At 43.1% G+C, this 22,350-nt stretch overlaps 1 protein-coding gene across 1 annotated transcript; it reads right to left on the reverse strand.

The window, feature by feature from the left end:
- Positions 1–7,590: 7,590 nt before the first annotated feature.
- On the reverse strand, positions 7,591–21,284 carry SAR1B (secretion associated Ras related GTPase 1B). The gene is made up of 7 exons (XM_035560787.1): positions 21,132–21,284; positions 16,271–16,344; positions 11,807–11,926; positions 10,964–11,029; positions 10,287–10,390; positions 9,682–9,813; positions 7,591–8,265 (listed from the first exon to the last, which is right to left on the reverse strand). Exons 2-7 carry the CDS (start codon positions 16,326–16,328, stop codon positions 8,149–8,151), a joined length of 597 nt encoding a protein of 198 aa, XP_035416680.1. The 5' UTR covers positions 16,329–16,344; positions 21,132–21,284; the 3' UTR covers positions 7,591–8,148.
- Positions 21,285–22,350: the final 1,066 nt, after the last annotated feature.

Below are 22,350 nucleotides of genomic sequence, written 5' to 3' on the forward strand. Positions count from 1 at the left end.
CTTTGGGCTGTTTTTTGTGTGTGCTCACACTGAGACCTCCTTGCCAGGCACAGCTTTCTGCTGCCGACCTCTCCTGGGGTGCAGAAGGTTCGGGGAGGGGGGAGCTGCCCCTTCCCCTTGTTTTTCAGTCTTAGCCCCAAACACACAAACCCTCCTAAGTGCAGCACTAGGAGCAGATTAATCCCTAGGGCGACATAGGAATATAGGCTAAAGGGAGCAGGGTTGCAATACACGACCTGTAGTCTATATTGCACAGGAAAGAGATGAAGGCACGTACAGTGCCAGGACATTTTGTTGTAGGGGAAGGCCACCATCCATGCTTCTGGAGGCACTGTCTGCACGGGTATTTGTTTTAATGAGGCTGGAATTCAATTGCCTCTTCTGTGAAGTGAGAAAACCAGGAACAAAGTCAATCCAGGACCTCTCTGGTCCTTTTTCCTCCGTGTTTTTGCTCTCCAAGGGCTGGCGCTGGTGATCTGCCACCTGCCAGCACTTGCTCAGCCTGGCCCGGCCTGGCCCTGCAGGCCATGGGTGCACCCAGCCACACGCCAGGCCCGGCCCTGTGCCAGGGGTCTGCGGCCCCAGGAGACGTGGTGACACCAGGGAGCCTGGCCACAGGACGAGGGGTGACAGTGTTAAACCAAAAGACTGTTTCAGGGAAAAAAAATCTTTACCATGAGGCACTGAACAGGCTGCCCAGAGAAGCTGTGGGTGCCCCAGCCCTGGCAGTGCCCAGGGCAGGGGGTTGGAACCAGATGGGCTTTGAGGTCTGCTCCAACCCAAACCCTCCTGTGATTCTGTGATTTTTTTTTCCCACACCTTTTTTCCCCTTCTTTTGCGATCTTGAGATGCAAACACTTTTTATTATTATTTTGCAGCAAGGATTGAAGTCTCAGCTGCACATCTGTCCTACAGAGTTCGTTTCAAAGCTGGGCCATACAAAAGTAAACATGTACGTGGTGATTTTTTTTAAATTTTTTTTAGATGCTGTTTTTGTGAGATGCTGTTCTGTCCACACGGTGTGTAAGAAATTATTATAGGATCTCACAGTGCCTTCCCTCTTATCCAGTAACATGCTGGGTGGTTTCTGGGCCTTACTGCTTGACCTACTTCCCTTCAGTAAACATCTTCCAGCAGCACGGTGTTCTGCAATAAGTTCCAGTCCACTTTGTACTCCCCACGATGCGTAAGTCCAAAGTGATAGCTGGCCGGGTCAGACAAGGATTTCACCAGCACCGCTGCTGTGGAGCTTATTTCATGATTTCATGTTTACAGAGACATAAATAGCATTCATCCAGCAGTCACATGCGTGCGGATCTGTTACGCATTCCTCGCTGTCAAACAAACTTGCAGGACCTCAGTGAACTTCAGCCATGATGACTGGAGCTTTTTGTTTTTCCCTTGTTTCTCCCAAAATACCAGCAAATAAAATGAGTAAATCTTTTCCCGTTTCTCTCTTGCATTCTGTCTAACAATAGCTATGAAAATAAAAGCAGAATTTATTCTTTGGCAGAGGTACCCTTTACAGATTTCTTCCCTAGGACTTTAAATATCAAATTCTTAACAAAGAAAAACTCTCCCCACAGCAGCCTGGGGAAAAAAAAAAATAAAATCACATTGCTTTTTAAATTTAGGAGGCGATTCAAATTACAGATTAGGAAACTAAAAGATATTACAGAAGTGGTAACAGCAGATGGCAGGACCAGAAGAGGAGTAAAATAAAAGAACTATAAATCAAAACCAAGTTCTCTTTACAGACAAATTTTCAGGTGCAGACATCAAATCAACATACCTTCTTTTGGGGATGTTTGTCTGAGCTGTGCAGAGAGCCAGCTGTCAGACAGAGAGCCAGGAGTGGGAGCCAGCAGATAGGACACATTTTCTGAAAAATACTCAAGTAAACATCTCATTTTGTAGAAACACCCATACCCCTTTCCACCAATTCTAAAAGCATCTCAGATGCCAGTAGCAAGGCATAAATTCTGAGAAAAGCCAAACTGTGCTATTAGCTCTGCCTCCTTCTGTTCTGCCTAAATACAGTTTCTCCAGGCAGCACCTAGAACTCCAGCTGCTTTCCCGGCTATAACTGCACGTCTGAACTTCTCCCACAGTTTCTCCTGTAATTATTTATTCACCAGTAAAAGCTTTTATTTTCTCTACTGCAAATTCCTTTTTATTTTTTTTATTTTTTTTTACTTAGCACAGGCCTTCACTAAAAGTCCTTTGCAATTTCATGCTAATGCATCTCAGTAACAATATTTTGAAATGATTTATTTTAAATCCCTTGTGTGTATATATATGTATACACATATATTTACATATTTTATATCTCTATATACTACACACAGAGGAAGGAATAGAAGAGTTACTTGGCACATATAGGAGCCTTCCTTTTACTGTTCCAATTTAGCTGAACCTAAACCAAGATCCTGCTCTAGGAAAGCAGTGAGAAAATGGCGTTCAGGCATTGGGCTGGAACCAATAATCTCAGCTGAACTCAGAATCCAGCTCTGGATGCCAACACCCACGAGAGAGCTTAAAATCCGGTCCTAAATTTTGCAGGTTTTGCGTATCTCTGGTCAGAAGTCATGTGCGCGAAGGAAGTGCCCCCAGCCCCGTCCCTGGGGAACGCTCCCACCAGGGATCAGCAATTTGAAGTTACTCTGCAAAACCCTGTATGGTCTCTAAGCTGAATTGCAGGATACCGGAAGGATTTCAGAAATAATCCTGAGAAACCCCAGCATTACCACCAGCATGCACAGGCTGATTGGAAACACAGCTCCCACCAGTCGCTGATTTCTCCCCTTTCATAAGCACCAGCATTTCCAAATAGAGCCCTGGGACCAGCCCACAAACAAGCTGTGGCAGAGCAGCATCAGGAATCCCGCTCCAGAGAATTGTTCGCCCTCTTTCCTCACCGACCAGAGGACATCTTCCAACCCAGCTAATTTTTCCCTTCCTTCATCGCACAGCTGTCCCCAGCCATTAGTTGCCAGGGTGGAGCTTTGTCGAGTGTTTTTTTAGAGATCCTCACACAACCCCACGGGCAGCCCGGGCCAGCCTTTGACTCCCTTTGTTCAGAGCCCCCCACGTTACAAAATCTGAATGGCTTCAGATCCTCTTGGCGTGCTAAGATGAGGTTCCCCTCAATAGCTTGGCTTCCCCACTGGGATGTAGTAGTTCAAGCGCCAGCCTGATTCCTTCCCTGACCAGCAGCTTGTCACACCACGCCCATGGTTAACAGGACTACATTTGGGCACTCAAGCACAGCTAAATTGCTAAGATCAAGCGTGAATCAAGTGTTTTGTCTTCTCTCTCGGACAAACGGTGTGTGGACTAGCCAAGGCATTGCTCCATTGCAGCTTGCTGGTGGTGGTGGCTGAGAGCTCTCTCTATTCAGTGACCAAGCATGACATAATCTCTCTGGACCTCATTTTCTTCACAGGTTAAACAAGGACAAGAGCTCTCTGCATCACCAGAATGGTGAGGCAGCATTAGCATGTAGAAAGTTTTGAGATCCTGGAATGAAAAATGCATCAAAGGGTGTAAAACATGACAAATTTCTTACTGAGACGGCACACTTGCCATAAGAAATGGGGTCATAAGAAAAGCAAGGGACACATTCTTATCATTATTTTACCATAACTGCTCACCACAATGTTCTAATTCTAGTTCTGAAGCAGACAAGTGCAAAATGATTTGGAAAACATTAACTAAGGAGAGCACATACTTAGGACTGGAGAATAGTTCTCTGTGACAGAACACAATATGCTTTCCCGTGGGCTGTGTCAAACACGAGAGGCACGCAAGCAAACAGGGTGATAAACACCTAAGCTCAGGGGCAATCCCCACTCGATACTGTCCCACCAACAGTGCAAATCCTAAAGGTCTGCCGAAATCTAAGACAGATATCATTTGCCTGTAAAATCGGATCTTTCTACCTCATTTTAAACCTGCAAGAAAGGAAACATCATCCTTTTATGCTGTTTTCTGAGTTGAGGATTTGACTCCATGCACACCTGAACAGAAATCCTAGCAAAGAAGAGGCTGAATGGTTATTATACACAGCTGAAGAAACCCAAACTCAGCACTAGAACGTGCACTGGGTCAGAACACTTCTTCCTGGTTATGATTAATGTAATTTGTGAAGAACTACTTGCTTAAAACTCTTTTTCTTCAAATTCCAACTCAGAATTTTATTTTCTATTCCTGATACTTACATTTCAAGCATGGCATGTGATAATAACAATAAACACCACATTAAGAACATGTTTAAGACCACTTTCTTCTTTAGCTTTTCTTCTGCAGTTTATTATATAAATTATGCTTTTAAACATTTAGAGCACTCACATTTCAAAACAGAAAATGTTTAGTTCCACACTGAAATACTAGTGCAAAAGTGGTTTATCTAAGTGCAAATAAATTACACGTCCCCACTGACAGCCAGTGGATTAGGCTGTTTTAAATACGGCTTTTAAGTCCATAACTATTGATTACATTATTTACACTAACTCCGAGCATGTTGTAGTCAATAGAAATATTGGACTTTGGTTGGTAACAACCAAATATGCTGACAGTACAAACAAGAGAGAACAAGACAGAACAATTCTATTTAAAGTAGACCTGTGAATTCACTGGGACTGGAGAACAACAATATCATTTTTCTGAGATGACTTTAGTTATAAATAAGCAGATGTCAAATGCTCTATTTGATGATCAATTCCAATTATTAAAATACAATAAAGCCCCCACACATGCAGGTATTATATTCCAGTGAATGCCACAGGTCATCTTTGGCACATCATATGACAGTACCTGAACACTGAATACAGCATTAGATAACACGCTTCATGAAATAATCTTGGTCTGGCAAGAGGACAAATAAAACTCAAAGATCCTTCCCATTTCCAATGCCAATAATTGTTGCTAAAGAATTTATTAAACCAAGACTGAAATATAGCAATGCCTCTCAGATAAACAGTACAAACTAAAACCAAAGTTTAATTAAATCCAAGCAGAATAAATCTTATTCGACTCACAGATGCTACTGTATGGGGTCACTGCAGTGAAATATGGGCCATTTTGTCAGTACTAGTTATTAATATCTTAGAAATCTGCATTCATTTCTCTTGAAGTGGTGATGTAAAAACAAATTTGAGACACTTCATAAATAACGTCTTTATTAATGGGTTTTCTTTTTCACATTCTTTAAAGTGATGTTTAATTGAAGTCTGCATAGTCAAGAGTGCAAAAAAAATTCATAGGAGTCAGACCCAGATGTGAACGTTGCCCCCTCCCCTCTTTTGTTTTTTTTTAATAAATAAGACTGGTCGCAATCATAGGAACCTCTAGAAATAAGTGAACGGGGAGATGTAGAGGTGGTGGGGATGAAAGCCACCAGAAAAACTCTCACCAGTATATTTTTCTATTAATAAAGTCTTCACACAAAGACACACGACACCCATTCACATTCATGTGCACAGCAGAATGTAAACTACAGAAGAAATATTTCCTCTACTGAAGGAACAGTGAGATTATTTGTGTATTTAACCGAGTGTTGTTCAGCTGTTCCCACAATGGGAACCATTACAATACCAAGACAGAAAAACAAAAGGTCCAATTTCTTCATGCCCTTATTACAACCACATTTAAACTAGCATCTCACAGTATGAAACATGAAATCTGAGTAGTTCCATAACACTAAGAATTACCCTTAATACACACTTCTAAAGCAGTATACCTCTGTTCTTTTTTAACAGTTTAAGACTATCATCCCTTTCTTTACTGCTCACGTTATTCACAGTTGGTTGAACAGCAGCTGAAGAGGACCCCAGTCTCTTCCAATGCCCACGGAATGGCTCAGCCTACGGAAGTGGTCTGCGGGCACTCCCCACCCCGGTGAGGAGCAGGGCAGCAGAACATCTCCACTTCCAGCTTCATTTCCATCAGTACAGGCAGCACAGTCCCGAGTCTCCCATATCAATGTCACTGTACGACTGCAAAAAGTATTTTTAATATTTACACCATCTACTGATTTAGCTGTTGCATTGTAACCGTTACCAGAAAAATCTAGAGAGGGGGAAAAAAAGGCATGTCCCCAAGTGTAACTGCCGTAGGTAGCAACGACTCGCATGTCGTCCACACTGGTAAGAGGCTGCTTCTGATCTACAGTTTTGTCTTATGCAATACAGAGGCACTACTCTGCAGCAGAGTTTAAATGCAGAATTCTTTCACATCGGTCTCTTGGAAAAGCTATCAGATATCCTCACTTCTGAACTTCACCATGAACAAACTAGGCTTAACACTTTTATAAGACTGCTGTAACAAATGTCAGCTATAAACTATATTAGTTAGGTTCTGAATTATTGATCTTATTCAGAAGCATAATGTAGGACTGCGGGGAACTAATCATCGATATTCAATCATACAAGTCCAGATCTGGGCAAGAAGTATATCTCTTTTATTCTATAGGCTTTGAAAAGGTCCAAATTTCTATTTTTTAAAAAAGCCTATAGGCTTTAAATCCAAGAGACAAGCCCAGTAGTTCAAGAGAGAAAATGAAATCAAGGCAGACAAATATACCTTTGCAGCTAAGGATACTGAAAACATAGGGCCTAGAGTATTTTAAAGAAGACCTACAACTGTGAGGAAAAGTAGTCCCGGTCCTGAGATTCAGTAAGAATATTTGTAGCAGTTCTTAGTTTCACAAAGGTGAAACACACTACATGGTGAAAGTCAAACCCACCACAGTGAAACAACGATTCCCAGGCTGAAACCCTACCTTCATTAGCTACATCACGGAGGAAAACATCCTGCTGCACACAGAAACACAAATAACAGTTCCATGGCAATGTCAGCTAGTGTCAACAAGAAGCTGATGGATACACGTTTCACCACTCCTTCTTAGAAAATAACCTGTCCTCTCCTCAGGGAGCTAATGCACTGGGAGATGGGGAAAAAACAGTCAGAAGTCTGGAAAACAAACACTGAAGATAATGAAGTTTTACCCCAGAAACAAGCCACTTGGGCATCCAACAACTGTTATATTGACTAAGCTTCAGGGCAAAACTGTAGAAAACAATCCACCTTAATCCAAATCAAAACACCAAAAATAGAATTGTCCGACTGGGTGTGGGCTGATAAAATTTTCACAAGCAACAACAGCAATTTTTTTTTCCTGGCAATTTCACTGATAAATCTTCTGGCAGAATCCAAATCTAATTAAACTGAGAACAGAATAATTTAGTGCAGTACCTTTCTTAATTTCTTCAGTAAAATTTGTATTTTTTGTCATTTCAGGGGTTTAATTCAAGGTACCAGTAAAGTAAGACCACTTTTGATGTTAGTTCATGATTTGCATTGACACAGATTTTGTATTTTTTAAAGGTGGTAGTTATAAGGGCATCAAATTAGAGTTTTCTTCTAGTAATGCAAGATCCTAAAATAAATGCAATTTGGTAGTCTGAAGGAAACACCTTACTCCTTAACACACAATGAAACTACTTTGTGGCCTTCTGTGTTTCAGGAAAATATCCCCCATATTCAGATCATTAGACAGCCTCACTAGTTAAGACACATTAAAATGAAACATTTTCCATTAAAGTCGCCAAAAACTGGATTTAAATTTATTGCATGACGTTGCATAAGAAAGTATATTATTGAAAACTGTAAGGCATCATGCAATTATCCATCAGCTAATTATTTATTATTCGTTGAAAGATGGTTATATACTCTAAAGTTATAAAACCAGTTTCAAAAAAGTACATAAAAAAATTTAACATGATAAGCATTAAATATTTTTCACATGTCTGTAGTTTTTAGCTGTTAAAAAGTGCATTCAAACATACTGTACTGGAAAGTTGCTCTGTCCAAAAATGGTGCTGGAGATTTGTTAAATTAAAAGTTGCAAAAGAATGTTGTATGGGATTAGAAAGCTAAAAAGTTGTGGTACTTAAACTTACAAACTTGCTTGAAATAATTTTTCAATCCTCACACTTACAATTTAGCATAGGTGGTATAATTATGTAAAAATGTATGCTTATATAACTAAACAGTCAAATGAATTCAAGTTACGTACACTGAGTGATCAGAGAAGGAGCAGACTTAATATTTAGACATGGGACAGAAAGTACTAATGTGATTTTGGCGTTAATCAATGTACTGTGCCATCCAACGGAATCCTTCTCCGTAGCCTTGTCTCTTTAGCACGCTGCACATGAACACTTCTAGTGGCCTTGCATTCAATTCTTTCAATGGTATACTGCCCTGCAAAGAGACAAAAGTATTCCAAGTTATGCTACCTTTACAAAAAGATGCCTACTCTACAACAACATTTGTTTCTATGGAATGCCATTACTTTATTCACGTTGGGCACTAGAATTTTAGAAAATAAACTGATCTAAAACGTTTGCACACCTTACTAGGACGACAGTCACTGAGGAAATACGCTGAGCATCTTTACATGCACAGCCACATTCGGAGAGCATAAAGTATATGAACCTGAGTACAAGAGCAAGCATGTGCACAGAGAGCTTATGCTCAGTTTTCAGAAGTTCCCTGCTCTGTTTCTAATAGCTTTCCAACAGGATAAAAAGAGCATTTGCTACAAATTAGGACTGACCACAGTCAGAGTGCGAGTTGCTTGCTTGCCAAGAGCATCACAGTGTGACAAAGCTATTGCTCAACTGGACATTCACAACAGGAGTCATACATCATAGACTATGTGCAGTGTTGTAAAAAACAGGGCAAGATGCAAAAAAAAAATATCTATAGTAACTGTTTACAGTCTATTACACCTATTCTAAACTAACCTATGAAATTCTTTTTCACTTGGAAAACAAAGAGGTACAGATTTGCTTCTGCTCAACCTAAACTCTGACTAGCACTGAACTCTGTGAAGCACCTAGGAATACAAAACCAAAGAGGAATTACAAGACTGGGTCCTCTCCTCAAGGCAGTTCACTGCTGGTCACCTAATGCAAGCTGGAATGGAAGTGACACTGGAACAGCTTTGTCAGCTGCATCAGGAGAGGTGTACTTCCAAAGACAAAGGATAATGGAGCAACTTGTTTCTAACTACTTGTACCCAAATGTCTGCTACAAGTAATACACTGTATTTACTTTAGAGAGAGTTGAAGTATTACACAGATGCATAATACAAATCTGTCTTGTTGTTACAGATGCCAGTAGGATTTTTTTTCCACAACCTACAAACTCAGACTTTTTCCATGATGTAAACCTATTTCTAAACTTTAGTTAAACATGATTTGTATTAAACCTGCAATTTAAATAAAAAAGTCAATTACTGAAAGACGTTATCAAGTTTTCTCTTATAATTCTCACTAGAACTATAGAACTGTAGCCTCTGAAAACTTGTTCACCCTTTAAAAGTACTGCACTGGAAAAGTTCAAGTACTGACAACTATACTAAGTACTACTACCTCTTCTCTGGAAAAAAATGTGGCATTGAAAACGATGAATAGAAGTTGCAGTAGAGGTGTATCTAACACACACATGCACAAAAGAAAGAGACTTCAGCATTTATTCCATATAGGTCTATAATGTATTAAGTACATAATAAACTAAAAAATATTTGTTTTGTGTAGCTGAAGTGGACTGGAACCAACACAGAAATATAAAGCAAACACAAGTTCCCTAACCAAAAAAAAAACCCAACATTACCTTTCCTGTTGTCTGGCCGTACAGACCAAACATCTCTCGTAACCTCTCTTCACTGATGGCTTCAGGTCTGTCAATCTTATTACCAAGGATTAGGATAGGCACATTAGCAATAGTTTCATCTGTCATTAGTGACTACAAAAGGAAGGAGAAAGGGGGAAGAGATTATTTCAGGATATATTTTGACTTAGGACTTCACATTAAGATAAAAAGTTAACAACGTAATGCCATTAAATCATTTGGTGAAGCCTGGCCTTTTAAGAAGTAAGGGTAGTAAAATTCACTGGCGCATCAAAATTAATTGATGGGAGTTGTTTAATGTACTTGGGATAAAAGAAATGAAATTACTCACAAAATGGAAAATATCACAAATGGAGCAATATTGATTCAACTGATTTATTGGCAAAATAACATGTTCACCTACCTTCAATGCATACAGTAATGAATAGTAAGAAGAGGGCAACAGAACCAGAATACAACTAGATAGGAATGATGATGCAAGTGAAATTACTAGCACTCATGACCAGGTGGCAAGAGAGCTCTGTTGGATACTGATCTTAATTTTCAGAAGTTAAAGTTCAGACTTTCAAAAACATATTTAAACTTACATCAAGTTCTTCTTTTGATTCGAGCAGTCTTTCATGATCCGCACAGTCCACCAAGAACACAATGCCATTAATAGCTGGCAGATAGTTTTTCCACACTCTGCGAGCTACAGGGAAGATGTGAATGAAAAGCAATGGAAATTATCACAAAATTTAGAGCAATGCACATCAGTAATTAGGAAGCAACAATTTTTTTTCAAAGTCTTAGCTTATACTGCCAGTCTTCAGGATGCAATTTCATGTTTTACAAAGCTTGTGACAATAGATCAAAATTATCAGTCCCTCTAGTGTTATCACCCCTCTATCCCACATGCACACTGATGTACTCGACCTTTTTGTGTTTCCCCAAGAATTATGTCAAGAAACACAAGTTCAAAGCATAAAGGTTAAACGTAAGTATAAGCAACCTGAAGTAGTGAAACAAAAACTACCTAATCCTCCTCAAAATACGTGTTATCAGTTAAGAAATTTTGCTCTAGTGCAGCTCTTGCCAAATTGTATTTGGGAGTGCAGCATGTGATGGAGACAGGCAACAGAGCAGTGAATGTTTTTAACACTATCAAAGAGAGTGTGGGAAGCTGATCTCTGCAGCATGGTTGTATTTCTGATCTGAGACAAACTGACTGTAAACAACTCTAACTTAATTCACTGCAGTTAAATGAGTCAACATATTCTCTTACCTTGAGCATGTCCACCCAGATCAAAGGTAGTGAAAGTCATGCCAGCAATTGTCAGCTCCTCTGAAGCTAAAAATACACAAAATTATGTTCTCTGCATGTGAAGATTATACAGCATTATATACATCTTATACGATACTCCGCTATATGGAATAGTCTAAGCTAGGGTATAGATTTTGCTTTCTCTTGCTTGTTTTCAGTGTTTTCTTATTCAAGAAATGAATCAGTACAATACATTTTCCCTCAATAACACTTGTGTAACAAAATAAATGTGGTTAACCATTAAAACACATACAGAATATCTGCAATGTTAAGAGAATAGCAGAGAAGGCCCACAGGTTACTTATCCCTACACATTACAAAACCAGCAGGCAGCTCTGGCCTCCGGTTTGCCACAAAGTTGGAATTTCACGTACAATACTGCTGAGGGTTTCTCCTCTTTGTGTCCTTGCTTAATTACTTACCTCCTTCTTAGACTTCACCAGTCCACATTTTTAACCTGCACTGAACATTTTCTCCTGCAAGGCTACCACAATGACAATCACACAGAAACCTCTAAGCAACAAAAATCAAAACAGTATACATAAATGCAAGCCCCAATTTCCCACAGCTTCTGTGATTTAGACTCAGCTCCATTACTCTGCTTCTAACTGGCCCCTTAATTTTAAATAAATCACATTGAACTATCCTAAAAGAATTTTTTGAGTATGACTCAAATTACCTATGGATTGTGATCCCCAAAATTCCTTTGTTTCTCCCCAGTTACTTATGATGTATAATCAGGTACTGCTTTTCTTGCAATACTTTGAATGCTTCCTGGCTAGGGATCTAGGAGCGTTAACTTACTGGGGTGTAGTGTGGGGACGTGCTGTCCCAGTCTGTCATCTTTGAGCATGTGCAGCAGCGTAGTTTTTCCAGCATTGTCCAATCCAAGAAAAACTAGTTTGCCTGATTTCTTGTACAGTCCTGCAACAAAGAATAATCTACTGAATAGCCAGTTAAATCAGCAAAGGTATTACCATAACAACATCGTCCAACAGGCACCCACATCACACACATAAAAAATATGAACATTTAAGAGCAACAGCAATAGTGTATTTGAGCATTCTGAAGCCTAAGCCTCTTTCAGATCCTGTGGGGTCTGCTGATCAGCAAGACCAATAAACCTTCCTACATGGATATCCTACAGGTTTCTGGTGGCCCAGCTCTGACAGTCAGCAGTGAAAGGGAGTGTGATCGCTAATTAAAGCAGACATATGCAGTCACATTATTTCTAACGCTAGCGATGATTTTGCTCCCAGGAGCAAAGTTTTACGGTCACAGTACAAAATACAGACCTGCCAAGCTCCACAGTGTGCTTTATCGATGACCTTTATCAGTGCTCTCCTACTTGTACAAGCCACATTCACGCTCGCTCATGTGCTTATCACAGCTATGCTTGCTCCAGGCAGCTTATGTGATGCTGAGTGGCATTTTGGGGGGGCAGGCACATGACTGATGTAAACATGTCAGTAATATAAATGCGTTTATATTATCTGAGCAAAGTCAAAACAGGATTAAACCTTGCCAGGGTAGCCTACTCTGCCTTAGCAAAGCGACAATTTTGCTCACAGACAGTGGAATTGCCTGGGAGGTACAGAGGTACAGTGCTAACAACAGATTATAAAACATTATCAACCCCAGACGTGGAACAGAGCATGTTTTGTTCATCTCCCTCCAGTTATGACCAAAAAAAAAATATGTTTGAAACAAAAAACTTCAGACCTCAGTAGGTATTTTATAGAGAACCTAGCTTCAATGTCAATAGCCATAGTTAGCATATATATGAATTGTTTTATTTTGGCTCACATATTATTTTGACAGAAGTAATATTCATCCAGATCCTCAGCTAAACTGTGTGGTTATGACCCGAATGGCATCATCAGTGCCATTTTGACACATTTGCTGTCTTGTGATAATGCCATAATAACAGGAATAAGAAATGTTACTTTCACTGTTGTCTTTATAAAAATGCCTTTTCCCCTTTATTTCTCTACTTGTAATCCCAATAAATACATCAACTGTTCTAAAGGAGAAGACGTGTAAAATATTAGCACCATATTTCCTGAAGTTTGAGATTGTCAAAGGACAATTCTCTCAGACTTGCCAACATCACAACCTATGCCAGAATTATTTTTCACTGCTTCAAACTGATCAACATTCGAAGTAAAATATTCTTAAGATAAATTTATTTAAAAAAAAAAAACACAACACATTCTGTACTGAAAAACTATTGAAGTAAGAATCTCCTAGCTTTGCGCCTTTTACACTTTGCCTTATGTGTTTTCAAAGAACTGTGACCTGGATGCTACACATGCACGTTTCCTTAGGAACCGCTATTGACCCCACCACCCTCAAGAGTGCTGAAGAAAGGAGGGAAAAAATACATATGCTGAAATTAACAGTTCTTTAAAAACAAAAATGAGCTACATTCCTAACAGATTTTTTTTTCCTCCTGTTTAAAAAGAATTGCAAAATGCAGCCAAGTACTGTAATGTGGGAGTTTTAAGTCACCAGGATCTTTTACTAGATAATGTCACAGTATTGTGGTACTTCGTAATATACTGAAGAAAGGTTTCTTTTACAACCACCTTGATGATACAGAAATACTTCTTGAAGTATATGTTACCATTAAAGTTCAACTGTCCCGTTGTTGCAGTCACTTCACTTAACCACGCACTCTCCCCGAAGAACAACTAACCCTCCTGATCTGCAAACTAGGTACCAAAATCCTGCCTACTGCCAAGATGCGCTGTGCCAAGTGCCGCAGGAACAAGAGGCTTGTAGCCATTCCAAGGTCACATTAACAGCAGGCCCCTGGACTGTACATGATGAGCAGAATGACCCAGCCACGTCACTTCTGGAGCCCTTATTTGTTTCCCTTCCAGCCTGAGGCACAGGTCACCCTGGGGTCTCTGCTCCACTGCATCCCCCGTGAGCACACAGCCTTGCCCGTTTGGCAGACACATCTGAGTTGCTGATAAGCCCCAGGTGCTGTCCAGTTTTTGTATTATTTGTGATACTAGTTTTTGGTACACATACGGACTTAGTCTGATGAGGAAGGCTTCTGATGAGAAAGAGATCCTTCCCCATCCATGCCTGGTGAGGGTTAAACTGGTGGTGACCTCTTATCAACTCTTATCCTCATAGCTCTTTTATTTTGTGAGATTTTAAATAACATTACACAGGGGGTTCCTTGGCCACCCCCTGGATGCTGTAGTGCTGCACAGTCACATGTGCCTCTATCTGCCCGACCTTTACACTGCTGCTGTTTGCTCACCTTTCCCCCTACCTTTAAGCTAATCTCTGGAATCGCATTCCACCAGGGCATGTTTTATAACCTGCAGGAAAGAATACTCTTTCATATTCCTCAACTTATTTCATTAATAATCTTTTTTTAGCTACAAGTACTGGAGAGTGTTTGCACAGTTCTTTTTTCAAATACAACTCTTACTTCCCAAACTCACCTTTTCATATGCCCAAATTACACCACCTATTAATCTACAAGCTGGAGGAGAAAGTATTGATGTTTACAGAGAGAGAAGTGAACAAACATTTTCATATATTAAAACTTAGGTCACAGGAAAAACTCCAGTTCACACTTACCTTACAAGTTAAATGAAACACTACTAAACTACATTAATACAATAGTGCTGTTGCTACTCACAGACTGGACACATAGGGAACATTTGCTCCCAAAGCAAATGCCCCCACTTTCTCTGAAACTTTTTGTACTTTTTGAGTGCCTTTCATAAAAATGCAAGAAGAACAAGCAGTAATACTTCATCTATTAGTTACATTAAAACCAGAATATCAATAAAAGGATTCTTTGTGCATTCTACATGTATGTGTATGAAGAGATGTTTCATAAAGTGATCTACCTTGCCTCCTGTCACGATAGCACAGGAAATTGTAGAGAGTATCCCAAATGCTATCTTCAGCCTTCTTCAAATGAATAAAATGTACACAAGTGATTTTATTTATTTATTTATTTATTCTAGAATTAAAGGGACATATGGACAGCAATTCTCCTTCCTACTGCAAGCTTCAGTATCTTTCACCAGAATTAGACTTTGTATGCGCAGATATAGGAAAGTGAGCTAACGTGCAGTAATCGCTGCTTGACTAAGTAAGAGAAGATAAGGAAGATTAGTCAACTTAGTTAAAATTTCACTGGCTAATATTTCAATAGTAGGCCAAGGGTCTAACATTCAGTGAAAAAGTTTAAACTTCCAACTGATAAACGGCAGGTGCCATGATCCATTAATCTCAAATGCTTTTTATTTGCTTCAGTAGAATCCCTGGAACCTGTAAAATGTCCTTTTTAGCTATGTTATCTGCAACTTCTCTTCCTCTTTTTAGTATCCTAACATTCCCTTTCCTCTTTTTTTTTTCCCCTCCTGTTTTGCACCAGCTAATATTTCACCTTGGATCAACATGGATTGCAGATGCTTTTGGCCAGGGAATACTTTCCTAAGGTTCTTCATCAGAGATCAGTGGAGTTTCACACTGATTTCAGTGACATTAGTCACACAATAAAGCACTGCTGGACATGAGCAGGGGCTTCAATATCTGGCATTAATTTTTTGTAGATAGTTGTTCATATTTGAATTCTCAAATGACACCAGATTAAATGTGGTGCAATTAAAAAAAATCAAATCTATTATGTTCATAAAAGAAAATCTAATTTTTCAAGAGGTTAAAGGATTAATGTAAGATTGAAAGAAGAGCGCACACTCGAAATACTCAGAGAATACTCAATACTTATAGAATCATATCCTGAGCTGGGAGGGACCCACAAGGATCATCGAGTCCAACTCCTGGCTCCGCACAGGACCACCCCAAAATCAGACCATGTGTCTGAGAGCGTTGTCCAAATGCTTCTTGAACTCTGGCAGGCTCGGTGTCATGCCCACTGCCCTGGGGAGCCTGTCCCAGCGCCCCTCGATGAAGAACCTTTTTCTGATGTCCAGCCTGACCCTCCCCTGTCCCAGCTCCATGCTGTCCCCTCGGGTCCTGTCGCTGTCCCCAGAGAGCAGAGCTCAGCGCCTGCCCCTCCGCTCCCCTCGTGAGGGAGCTGCAGGCCGCCATGAGGCCTCCCCTCGGCCTGCTCTGCTCTGGGCTGAGTACTGATAGTGATGTAGTAGTGATAAGTGGAACACTTTTTATTTTGAGTGCAACCGAATATACACCAAAATATTATTTAAACAGTTGCTATGTTTGAAGATAGCAGGGGTTAACAGATAGCATAATAAAAACAATAAAACTTACCTAAAAACTGTAATACGCTACTGAAACCACTGTAAATCCAATCAAATATGAAGGACATATCTGGGTCTTATAGTCTGAAATAAAAAGAAAATTTAAATTCTGTTAGAACAGCACATTACACATTGTAAGATGTTTACTCGAGTTGAAGCTGGGGAAGTTTTATGACTCAGAAGTCGCTGCTGTCTGCACATCGCCCGTCTGTGTGCCTTGTACCAGGCGATGACCACTCAGCACCAGGACCACCACGTAAAGGCCGCATCCCCGCCTGCACTGCCTCATACAGGCTTCCACCATCTGAGGTTTAACCATAAAACTCATTTCAGTAACGACTCAGGAACACCATGTTTCTCACTGAATTCTTTCAGGTTAGGTTCAGGAACGGAAGGGGGAGGTGAGGACAGACAGCTGCAGCCAGCCCCGGGCAGACACCCCTCAGCAGCAGGATGAAGCCCCAGTACTCCTCAAGCCCCCGTTGCTTGTGGTATGGTAAAAACACCACTGTGCCAGTCCCTGGGGGTGAGCAAGCGGCCAGGATGGGATCACACGAAAAAAAGAGGCCTGCTGTTCCTGTCCCAGAAGGGATGGAGCCCTCCCCAGGGCATGGGGCCTCCAGCAGGTGGCCACAACGGCAGCGGCCGAGGGAGTTTTCTGACATCTTGGGCATTCAGAACACACAGGCAGCCCAGGCAGGGAACAACCAGGATTTCACAGAATTGTTTAGGTTGGAAAAGACCCTTAAGGTCACCAGGTCCAACCATCAACCCGACACTGCCAAGTCCACCGTTTCTGAAGCAATTCCTTGAGATGCAAGAACTGTCACTAGGTTAACTGTGCGGCCACGAACAATTAATTTCTTAACTTTCATCTTAATTTCCTCATTATCTAATGTAAGGTTAGTCACACTGAAAGCACCAGCTTGACATACGGAATTAGCACTCAGCATAAAAAAATCTTTCAAAAGACTAAAGGGCAACTTCCTCAGAAGCGTCCAGCCAGCTAATTCCTGCTAGATCAATAAATTCCTGCTAACGCCCGGGGAAGCTGGAGTCCAAGTCTTTGAGACGATGTCTGGGCTGCTACGGGCAGCTTGCAGAGGCATCCTGAGCCAGCGCAGGCTCTCCCACAGCATTTGTTTCTATGCTGCAGCCATGTCCTGGGCCCTCCTGGGATAACTTTATGACTGCTCCGGACCTGGAGCAGAGCCCAAAGCAGTGGAAACACAGGTCAGTACCAGACCAAAATCCACCTATCCATTATAACAATTACACTCAGGCAATGAGCAGAGGTTTTCTACTGCATAGCAACAGGTATGTCACAGCAATAACATGGAGAGAGGAGGAGAGATTATTATTATTTAATTATGTCTGCTTGCACTGGAGCAAAATCTGTTCAGCCCATATTTGCCTTCCCTGATTGACAACAGCAAAGTGTTAGGAACCCTTGGTTTCTTCAGGACTAACCCTGAAACCCTTGCCTATGTCCTGTGTTACTTTGAGCTGTCACAGTTGCAACTTTTAAGAATAAAAAACAAAATAAGCTTGTCAATGCATGAACACCCAGTTACACAATGTCATGACTGAAACTGTCACTTGCATGTCTAAAAAGCAAAGGTCAAGAATAAGCAAACACGGCAGGACGTACACGTCAGCAGATTTATTTATTGCTTGAACAAAACACTGATCGAGAAAAGCCTCTGTGGGGCTTAGAGAAATGATCTGCTCAAATAACCTGCAAATCAGTGCAAACAGCGTGATGTAAGAGAAGTGCTCGTGTTACCGCGGTGAGAATAACTTCACAGAGTTTAGTTGGGTTAACCAGTTCCTTCTGCGAACCTCACGGACGGAAGAAAAAAGTCTTCATGTGCTGCTGAACACACTTAAAGGGACAAGATTCAAATTATTAAATTGAGAAGGGAGTTACTCTGCAAGTACTGCTGAAGTGGCAGCAATATGGCTTAAATTCCCCTACACACAGAAAAAGTGGCTTAGGGAAGGCTATCCAAATACACCACAGCCAACTTCAGTATCAGCTGGCAGCGCTTAAAGGAAAACACTACTTTGAAAATGGGAAAAAAATTGACGGCGAATTGTAAAGGCACACTAGCAATATTTGAACAGAGATATTAAATCTGCTCTTATCACACAATAAAAATAACTGCCCGATTCACAGCAGTGCCCGACCGAAGTGCCACCAAGCCACCCGGCGGCACACCGATGCCCAGAGCCCGCTGACAGCTCCAAGTCTCGGTACTGCGTGGAGCCAGGCAGAGCAGCGGGGCTGCTCAGCAGATGGACACAAGCTGTCCTGCTAAAGCCACCACGAAAGAAGAACACTGAAAACTTTGGCAATCACGGCTCCCAAGGCATGACGGAGACAAAAACACTAACTGCTTTAAGGTTATCTCAAGGGTTCCCTCACAAATAGCCGGTTGCGAGCTGACACAGACTTTTAATGAGAAATTGTGACAGACACGTGGCAACCTGCTGATACCGACTATTTTTACAGACATCACCAACTTACCTTCTTGTGTCTTCTCAGAAATAGGAAAGTAACTTCCCAGCATCAACAGCCGATGGCTATCACTTCAAAATGTGTCTACCAACCCTGTCTACCGACCCTGGCTAGCGTTATATCGTAAGCGTAGTGTGACTTGTAGTTCCTGGGAAGCCCTGCCAGCCAGCCTGCAGACCGATGAAACTGGTTTGCATCCTAGCGGCCACCTGCTGACCACGGGGAGCAGGATTCCCACCCAGCAGTTTTGGTAACACCTCGAGACACCTTTTTTTTTATTATTATGAAAAGCAAGGATTTCCCACTCTGGATCTGATTTTTTCTGGCTCAAAGTTCATTATTCCATTCCAGAATCAGTTCAAATAATTCTTACTTCTAAAGACCGTGAACATTTAGATAAAAGAAGATATCAGGCTTGTAAAGACAGCTTTAAATCCCTTGATGGAAGAATTAGGAAGTAGAAACCAATCACACCCAAGTACAACACCTCTTGCAATAACTAGAAGTCTCTGCACTGTGCCTGGGTGATTGCTGTCACCAAGAACTAGAAAAGAAACCTCCGTCCAGTGTAACCGCAGCCAACCACGCTCTCTGAGCTACAGCAAGTTTGAGAACAGGCTCTGCTAAAAACTTGCAAGCAAGTGCTTAAAGTGCACGGTTAAGGGTGTATTTCACCTAAGACCATTTTAACGTTGTAAAACGTTACCACTGGCAACAAAAATCAAAATTGGTAACAAATTCAGTGAGTAAAATAAGACTTGCTGCCTGCCATCGACTTTACGATATGAGAGTGCATCTTGACGCAGTGTTTTAAGAGTTGAGGAAAGGAAGAGAGTTTGGGAATGAGCTAACGGCGTAGCTTTTCTATTTTAATCAGATGGCAAGTCATCTCTGAGATTTCAGAGAGATATTCACATAGCGCTGTTACTTGCTGGGTTGAAAACAGAAAGATTACATACCGTATGACATATACTTAGTGCTATTGCATCTTTTATTCTGAGATACTCTATTTGAATTTAGCATTGATCTCAAGTACATCTGAAACAGCGAAGCAAACAGTTTATCTGTAAAGACGGCACTGCAACATGCACATTAGGTCCTAAGAGGAACTGATGAAGTGTTTCAGTCGCGGTCTGGCTCACAAAAATTCTTCTCAGATCATAGTCTCAAAATAGGGCCTATTGCAGCAATTTCTGTACTTATTTAAAACAAACAAACAAAAAACCAGAACATATTGGAGCATGAATATATAATTATTCTTCATCTTAAAGGTTATCATTTTTGAAGAAATAACGCTCAGAACAAGAGCATCTTGACAGATCATTACAATATGCCAAACAACTACATAAGAAAGTTGTAAGGCACATGAGGACTAGAACACGATACAACAACCCACTTTTCCAAATCATCACCACCAAAGTGAAATATGAGCCAGGACTAAAAAGAAACTGCCAAGCAATCATAAAAGATTAATGCAATTGACAACAGGCATAGGGGCTGGTACCTCTACAAACCAGAGATCAGAAGGCTGTAGTGCTTCTCTTCAGAGAATGAGCAAAAATAAGAAGAAATTAAAATAACTGTGTGCAGTCAGGCAGGTGAGGGGAGGAAGGGTGATGAGTATCATTAGAGGAGTTCTGATTCACAGCCCTCAGAGGGAATGGGCCCTTTCGGAGGGCGTGCACGCTAATCCAAATTCTATTTACAAGCGAGACGTTGTTTTTTAATTTCCCTTTGGGAAGCGTGACAACGGCACACTTAAATTCAGACGAAGATTCAGCCATAACCGTATCCCAAACACCCTGGCCCAGCTTCGGATGCCTGACAAAGCTCCGTCCACGTCGCGTTTCGCCTTCGCAGCCGCTGCCTGCCCGCACCGCGGCGAACAACGGGTCTCGCCACTGACACAAACAACCAGAGAAGCGATGGCAGCAGAGCGCGGTGGCACGGGAGGCCCGGGGAGCCCACCCGTTCCACGTCGCAAGGCCTCGTCCTCCAGCAGCACCGGCGGTGCCAAGCCCCCCAGCCCCGACCCCCGGCTGCGAGGACGGGGCCGGGCCCCGAGCCCCGGGCGCGGCCCCTCCGCGGCTGCCGGGCATCGCCCGAAGGCCTCCGGCCCGGCCCGGCAGCCCCGATCCCCCGGTGCACCGGGGGAAGGAGCCCGGCCGCCGGTAGCCCCGGGAGGCCGCGGCGCCGAGCAGGCCGCAGCCATCCCCGGCCCCGGTCCCCGTCCCAACGCCCGGGCCTCGGCGGCTCAGCGCCGGCGCCGGGAGGCGAGGCCGGGCCCGGCCGGGTCGCGGTGGGCACCGAGCGCCGCTCCCCCCCCGTGCTGCCCCCGCATCCCGCTCACCGCCGAGCTCAGCTCCGGGCGCTCCGCCGGCACCGACACGGACCCCGCGGCTGCGCCCCGCTCCGCCCCCGCCTGGCGCCTTCCGGGCCCGGTACAGCTCGGCACGGCTCGGATCGGCACGGCACGGCTCGGAGCTCCGCCCGGCCCGGCCCCGCAGCGAGCCCCGGGACCTCCCCGACCCCCCCCCCCGCGACGCAGCACCAGCGGGCAGTTTCGGTGTTTGTTGAGATTTTTTAGGGGAAACCCGTACCGAGAGCACCCCGAAGTGTGTGCGGGGCGCTGGGCACCCGGCGGCTGCCCGGAGCACGCAGCAGCCGGCCGGGCTTGCAAAGGAACCGATCGTGGAGGCAACCTCGTGTGCCCAACGTGTCCCTCCCGGCGGCTGCGTGGCACCAGCAGCGCCTGGGCAGGGAGCCCTGCTGCTGCCCGAGGGCCACGGACAGGACTGCGCCCACCGCAGCGGCCCTGCCACGGCCACCAGACCCCAGGCCGCCAGCAGAGCACCTGCTTGGCGTGGTGTCGGGGCACGTTGTAGGGCCGTGGGCCTCGTTTCTATGATTCTGTTTGGCTGTGGGTGCAGAGGAGCTGCTCGTGGTTGAGTCACCATCCCTGGAGGTCTTTAGAAGACGTTTAGATGTAGAGCTTAGTGGTATGGTTTAGTGGAGGACTTGATAGTGTTAGGTCAGAGGTTGGACTCGGTGATCTTGGAGGTCTCTTCCAACCTAGATGATTTTGTGATTCTGTGGGTGCGGGACAGCACGGTGCCAGGCACAGCCCGGAGCTCTCGCCTCTGCCCTGGGGATGCCGCCATGTGTGCTTTGTGGTGAGCCAGCACCCCGAAACAGCTCGCCAAGGCAATGTGTTGGGAGCAACATAAATGGCGTCCTCTGTGCGGGCAGGCTCCGTGTTGGGCTGTCGTTGTAAGGGCCCCATACGTGTATGGGCTGTGAGGTCAGCTGGGTCACGCACCAAGCAGAACAGCGGCGTCCGACCGCATTTGAGGCCAACCACGCCATTTTGTTATACGTGAGGCCAACAGCATCATTTCGCAGTATTTTGGGGCTAACCACACCGTCTCACTACGTTTCGGGCTAACCATGAGGCACTTCACCGTATTTGGGGCTAACCGCGGCATTTCACCGCGTTTGGGGCTCACAGCCTCACTTCGCTACACTGGGGGCTAATATTTGGGGCAGGGTCTTTGGGGCTAACCGCGGCA

This window comes from Cygnus atratus, chromosome 14 (assembly GCF_013377495.2).
Source record: "Cygnus atratus isolate AKBS03 ecotype Queensland, Australia chromosome 14, CAtr_DNAZoo_HiC_assembly, whole genome shotgun sequence".
NCBI lineage: Eukaryota > Metazoa > Chordata > Aves > Anseriformes > Anatidae > Cygnus > Cygnus atratus.

Coding starts and splice junctions, on each gene's coding strand:
- SAR1B (XM_035560787.1), bottom strand. CDS start 16,328: ATGTCCTTCATATTTGATTGGATTTACAGTGGTTTCAGTAGCGTATTA. Junction 10,391..10,963: donor TCTGGGTGGACATGCTCAAG/GTAAGAGAATAT, acceptor TCTTCCCTGTAG/CTCGCAGAGTGTGGAAAAAC. Junction 9,814..10,286: donor AATCAAAAGAAGAACTTGAT/GTAAGTTTAAAT, acceptor TTCCTTTTGTAG/TCACTAATGACAGATGAAAC.